The sequence below is a fragment of the Gastrolobium bilobum genome, unplaced genomic scaffold (assembly GCF_033153095.1).
Source record: "Gastrolobium bilobum isolate Gb01-03AN ecotype WA unplaced genomic scaffold, APGP_CSIRO_Gbil_v1 utg5255, whole genome shotgun sequence".
Lineage (NCBI taxonomy): Eukaryota > Viridiplantae > Streptophyta > Magnoliopsida > Fabales > Fabaceae > Gastrolobium > Gastrolobium bilobum.
Window position 1 is genome coordinate 795,447 of NW_026898528.1, and position 6,924 is coordinate 802,370.

The 6,924-nt window shown below is 29.7% G+C and overlaps 1 protein-coding gene across 1 annotated transcript; it reads right to left on the bottom strand.

Annotated features, from left to right (window-relative positions):
- Positions 1 to 372: 372 nt before the first annotated feature.
- Positions 373 to 1,424, bottom strand: LOC133317167 (uncharacterized). Its single transcript, XM_061519001.1, has one exon. The coding sequence runs from the start codon at positions 1,080 to 1,082 to the stop codon at positions 594 to 596; it is 489 nt and encodes a 162-aa protein (XP_061374985.1). The 5' UTR covers positions 1,083 to 1,424; the 3' UTR covers positions 373 to 593.
- Between the last annotated feature and the right edge of the window lie 5,500 nt (positions 1,425 to 6,924).

The following is a 6,924-nucleotide window of genomic DNA, read 5'->3' on the forward strand; positions in this document are numbered from 1 at the left end:
GATCCTGTTATTGCACTCTTTCATCCTCTTAACATTTTTTTTAAGAAATTGTTTGGTGCTTTAAGGTATAAGAATCATCGTAAGTTGTACAACTATTTTTTTCGAAAATAAAAAAACTATGACGACGGAGTAGCTGTCGAAAATTTAATAACATTAGAATCATTGTTATTAAATTGTATAACCGTTTAAAAGATTAAACTTTTAAGGTAAAAGATCGAGAGTGTCTCTCGTTGGCAGCCTAGTAATTGTGTACATAACTGGATTAAATTAAAAAAAAAACTATACCATTGTCATGAGCTGAATTTGAAAGAAATTGCATAAACTAAATTTGAATCAACCATAAAGATAAAGAAACCAAATTCCATTCCAAAGTAATGAATCAAACAGAAGTGACATCACATTTAGATTGAAGTCAAGTAAGGAAGAAGAGTCCTCCCAACAATCATCCATTCAATCACAAATGCCAGAAATAAACCTTAATCCTGATTATTAGAAAACATAAACTTGAATAATTAAATCTTAAGCCTGCCAAATCAAATTCACTGACTAAGTCAGTAATCCATCATTCAGAGGTAATTACCTCTCTAGTCTCTCTACCTTTCAGCCTGTGTTGTGGCTTTCATGTTCACGGTTGCAAAGCAGCTCTGAGATCTACCAAGTGGTCGATTAGTCAAAGGTTGCTTCCTGGGAGAATCCAAAGAGCGAAGTAAGAGATGTTTCATTGCAACAATCAAATCATGGGTGGGTTTAGTAGAACGGCTAAAAGAGGAAGATCTGAAGCTCATGTGCCGCTTGAGAGCTTCATCGGTGCTTATATCTCTCTCCAGTGACTTCAAAGTCTCATCCTTCACCGCCTCAGCGCACAGCCCACAAATCCAACGACCTTGGTACCTCGCCCGCACACCTTCGATGTACTGCGGGGTACACTCCTCCGTCAACCCGCAGCAATAGCATTTCACGGAGGAAACAGCCTCCACCTCCTCCGCGGCATCTTCTTTTGTCTCAGTAGTAGCAGCCATGACTGTGATCGAATCTCCCTCTTTCTCTCTGACTGACCTGAGCCTAACTCTCACACTACACATTCAAATGTATTTAATCAATGACTTAATTAATATTTGGAAGTAAATCATAAATTAACCGTTTGGAAATTGTAATAAATTACATTCAATAAGATGTTGCAAAGTTCAGGGAGATAATAAATTGAATGGAATGAGAATGGAATGAGATTGAAATTGAAATGGCAAGATAATCTAAAATTAATTGTATGGTATTTGAGTGAGGAATTATCGCTCTTTCTCCCACTCAATCTCTCCGCCAAAAAGCATAAGCCCAAATAACGTGTAGTGCATCTCAGAGCCTTATTTGGCTCTCGGGTAGTTCTTGAAATTCAATTGCAGAGGAATGAGCATAACCAATATATCATCTTCCCTCTTTCATATATTACAGGCCTCACAGAGAGGGGCAGAACATAGTCAGCTATCGATAACATTTTCTATATTTATTTATTATTTATATTTTAAAAAATTTAAAAATTAAAATAAAAATAAATATTTTCCAATCATTGGCACTTTGGTTCCAAGTTCCAACACGTAATGTTTTTCACTGAGCTGCTCCATGGTCACCAGAATATATCTACATCTAACTTATATATAAAATTCATATTGTAACATTTATAGACTAAAAGTAGGCAAAACGCTAGAAGTAAGGTAAATTTAAAAGAAAATTTTCCAATTAATATAAATTTAAAGACAATATTTATCTTAAGTCATTGAAGATAGAAAATCATTCTTGCACATTCAATCAAAAGGTGGGAGCCATCAGGAGAGAGGAAAAAAAAAAAGGAAATAAATACACGAAACTCATATCTGAGCCCAAAACTTCAACTATAAATAAAGGTCTAGCCTAACCAAACCAATTCAAATCTTCAACATTCATCGTAGTAAAATCCAAACCGATCATCATCATAACTTCCCAATTTATTCAAGGATATGGTAATTCAAATCGTCAACATTCATCACAGTAAAATCCAAATCCGATCCTCATCATAACTTTTCAATTTATTCAAGGATATAATAATTCAAATCTTCAACATTCATCATAGAAAAATCCAAATCCAATCATCGTCATTCAAATAATCTCATCACATCAATTATCATAGTTATTAATAATATAAATATTCAAATTCAATCATTAAAACACATATTTGGAAAGTTTTTCTTAAAAAGTATTATAATTCCACAATTTTCATAATTATTCAATAAGATCCATATATTGCACATGAATTAAATCTTATACCATACATTGCACATTATTATAATTTCTAAAATAATAACATTTTATATCATATATTGCACATAATCATAATTTCTGAAATAATAAAAATTTTCCAAAAATATTCTAATTATCATATGTAGTAATTTAAATTTAAAAAAAAAATACCTATATATATAGGAATGTTCATACCAAACTATTAAGAACATCTACGGATTACATATAAGGATTATGCCCAAATTTCATATAATAGAGATAACCTAAACACATAGGGATTAGGATTACATCCAAGTTTTATATAAAAGAAATAACCTACGAATATGATTACATATACCAAAATTCATATCAATATAATCTATGACTCTCTAGGGATTAGGATTACCTGGTCTCCGTTTTCGCTAACTTCTAGAAGAAAAGAGTAATTTGGGGCAGAGAACCGGTTGGTAACCAGAAGAATATAAAATAAATTAAACTAAGTTTTTGAACTAAGAATAGAGAATAGTAGAGGAGAAATGTTGAAGAGTGAATTGGCTTGGTTAGGCTAGACCTCTATTTATAGTTGAAGTTTTGGGCTTAGATATGAGTTTCGTGCATTTATTTTCTTTTTCTTTATTGATGTATCTGGCTCAGATTTTGGCTTTATACATTATTTTCTTTTTATTCTTAATTTCTTAGAATATAACTAACTTATTTGCTAACTCAAGGCTGACTCATGATTGACTCATCATATCTAATCAAATTACTAATCAATCATTACTAATCAAACATAAATACATAAATCATCAATCAATTAATAAATCAATTAATCATAATTTATTATCTAATATATATATATATATATATATATATATATTATTTTATTATAAATAATCAAAGTATTACAAAGTATCAAAATTATTTTCCAATAGTACTCATATCGCACATATATCGCACAAAATTATCTTATCAAAGGTAAAATTTATACTTTTTTATCTATCACCATAAAATTTATATATATATATATTATTCGTAATAATTTATAGTTTATTATTATTTTTATTAATAAAAATATGGAGTATTACATTCTACCCTCCTTAAAAAAGTTTCGTCCTCAAAATTTAATTCTTTTTTTGAAATCCCCTTAAAAAAAAGTAAGCAAACAACAAAGAATCATGCATAACCAAACAAACAAGACAACATAGAATACAATAAATTTAAAACCACTGCAAATTAATAAATTGTTAACTTTAGCCAAGCTAGAAAATAAAGTTTCGAAACTGAATATCTTCTTTAAACAAATAAAATTTTTTATTGCATATATTATCTTTCATTTGCTAGAAAATTTTTAATCAATTCCAGAACAACTCTAAAAGAAAGCTAATTACTTTTATTAAAATAAGAACGAGTTACTAAAGATAACATATAAAATTTTTGAAGAATAATATCAATAATAATTTTAAATCACAAAATAATTCCAAACATATAATCATCAAAAGTTCAAAGAAATAAAACATATTTAAAGGACAAGAAAAATAACCCTTCACTACCCACCTCTCTCGATTTATTTATTTATCTTATGTCCTTTTATTTTATTTCCTAATTTTTATTTTTATTTTTATTTATTTATTTATTTATTTAACTCAGGGATCTTTGATCCCTCAAATCAGTATCAAAAGTAAACCCCAAGCCGAACCAGGGGCTCTGATACCATTTTGTAACACCCCAAATTTCTAACAAATTATAAAACAATCTTATAATAAATAAATTGTCAAAATTCATTTTTTTTTTTTTTTTTACAATTATAATAATAGAAATATTGCGGAAGCTACTCTAAATCTAATTTGGGGAATGTTACCGCCACACCTGTACAATAGACAGGTGCAAGGCTAAATTTATTACATTAAAATAAAACCAAAGACTAAAGTTTAAATAAAGGAAATATGTTTTATGCATTTATTTAAATCTCATAAAATTTCTAAACTTAGGAACTAGCTAGAAATATCCGAGTCGTGATCCTCACTGCCCACAACTACCCCATCCTTTGCAACATGCTTCACTGAAAATCTGCTCCCCCGTGAATGATCATTGCAGTTAAACAAACACAAAAGTCAGCAAAGCTGGTAATCCCAATCAAAATACAATTAATGTAATTAATAACAAATTAAATCAAATATCAAATAGTGTTCAAATCAATTCCACATTAATCAAATCAAATATCAATATAATAATCAAAATTCCATTATATAATATTTATCTTTATTAAGTTCATTTAATATATTTGGTAATTATCAACTAACATATTTAGCCCAACAATAATCATAATATGATAATATTCACAACTCAATGACATTCTTCATAATCAAATCAAATAACAAATTTCATTATTAATAATGGTTAAGTTCATTATATTTAGTGGAAAGAGAACCATGGTAGACCCAGAAAACCCCGCCAGTCTACCTGTGACTCGGGAATTAACTTTAGACAAATAGCACAGTAACTTTCATGCTTCCTTACACGTGAAAGACAATTGCTATGCAACTGTGAAAACTGGGGAAATTTTTGGTTCTCCTGAACCAAACGATGCAAACACTGATTCCCACTCAAGGATTGTTGGGGATATTGACACTTCTCCTGAACCAAACAACCCCTTCATTCCTTTATGATATTTAAACTCCATTTTTTCCTTACAAAATATCTACTCTTATAGTATTGAAGATATGCTCAACAATAATTTTTTTTTTAAAATGTGTAGTTCATGAAAGACTCTTTAGTATTCACCAATAATTATTGAGTAATTATATTTAGGAAAAAGTTCAAAAATTCCTTATGATTTTACTTTGAATCACTTACCTCCTTATATTTTATTTTTAACACTTACCTCCTATATTTTTTTCATCCAATCCTATCATCTGCCTAATTTGTCTTTTTTAGAAGAAAAAAAAATAGACTAAGAATAAAAAAAAAATCAAATATATTAAAATTTTACCATACGTATGGACTTGACCATAGGTGCAAATGACCTCTAACACTGCAAATATTTTCTTATGACCAGTCAAATCTAGTGAAATATTTTAAGTACACTTATCGCATCACTGACTTAGTGTGATGAGTCAATTAAAATTAAGTATTTTCTATGATGTATATAAAAAAAGAGAAGAAGAAAAATTTAATTCAAGTGTTAATTTTTGAATGAAAATTGTAGGTACATCGGGTGTACCAAAAATGCCATCCAAATCTAGCAATTGGGTGGCTTAACTTTAGAGTTAAAATATTTCCATCTTTCATCCTCTAAACCAACTAACCAAGTAGAATAGGTTCCCCAAATTGATCTGCGAATGAAAATCATAAAGATAAACGAACATTTTGTTTGTTGCTTTACTTTTGCAACAATAGAGAGATTAAATATCGTATAAGGCTAATTAGCAGCTTGGCATTGTAAAGCATACTGCCTTTCGACTGCTTCCTGTTATTGCACTCAAGTTAGATCACAATCGATTAGGTGTAGGTATACCACACTAAGAAACAAGGATACATGATATAATAAAATTGAAAGTATATTGTTAAAATTTTATTATGTTCTGATTTTAACAATTTTTTTTAAAGAAATTGTTTGGTGCTTTAAGGTATAAGAATCAGAGGGAGGATATTTTGACTACCAAAAGTTTCCACTACCACCTTACTACCTATCTAATCACCATTGGATTAATATTTTCTCTCTCTTCAAAAACTTTTTAACATTCTCTCTCTTTGATCCAATGGTGATTTGATAGGTAGTAAGATGGTAGTAGACACTTTTGGTAATCAAAATATCTCCCCTCTAAGAATCTTCGTAAGTTGTACAACTATTTCGAAAATAAAAAACTAGACGAGGGAGTAGCTGTCGTTGGCAGCCAGGCTATTGTCAAATTTGAGATTGGATCCTCTCATGTGAAAAAATAGTTATATAGTCATGTTATTTGATCACAATCACTTATTTAAATATTATATATATATTTTTCTTTTATGTCATCATCAATAAGTAGTTGTGATCAAACAACATGATTATATGGCCACTTTTTCCGTATAAGAGGATGAACGATCAAATTTTGTCATTCATAGCATAAGAATCGGTGCTATTAAATTGTACAACGGTTTAAAAGATTAACCTTTAGGGGGCATTTGGTACAGAAGAAATTTTTATTTGTCCAGGAATCTCGATTTTAAAAATATGATTTTTACATTCAATTTACGATAATATCTAAAAATTTAAAATTTAAAAAAATTCAGTTTCCCGAAAATCCGAGAAAAATCCGTGTAGCAAACGGCACTGGGAAAAGAGAGTGTCTGTCGTTGGCAGCCTAGTCGTTGTGTACATAACTGAATCAAGTTAAAACAATTATACCATTGTCGTAAGCTGAATTTGAAAGAACTTGCATAAACAATATTTGAATCAACCATAAAGATAAAGTAACCAAATTCCATTCCAAAGTAATGAATCAAACAGCATTGACATGACATTTAGGTTGAAGTCAAAGTAAGGAAGTAAGGAAGAAGACTCCTCCCAACAATCATCCATTCAACCACAAATGCCAGATGTAAACCTTAAACCTTAATCCTGAGTATTAGAAAACACAAACTCGAATAATTAAACCTTAATCCTGCCAAATCAAATTCACTGACTAAGTCAGTAATCCA

Bases quoted from the DNA above. Each gene is read 5' to 3' on its own strand.
- LOC133317167 (XM_061519001.1), bottom strand. From the start codon at position 1,082: ATGTGTAGTGTGAGAGTTAGGCTCAGGTCAGTCAGAGAGAAAGAGGGA.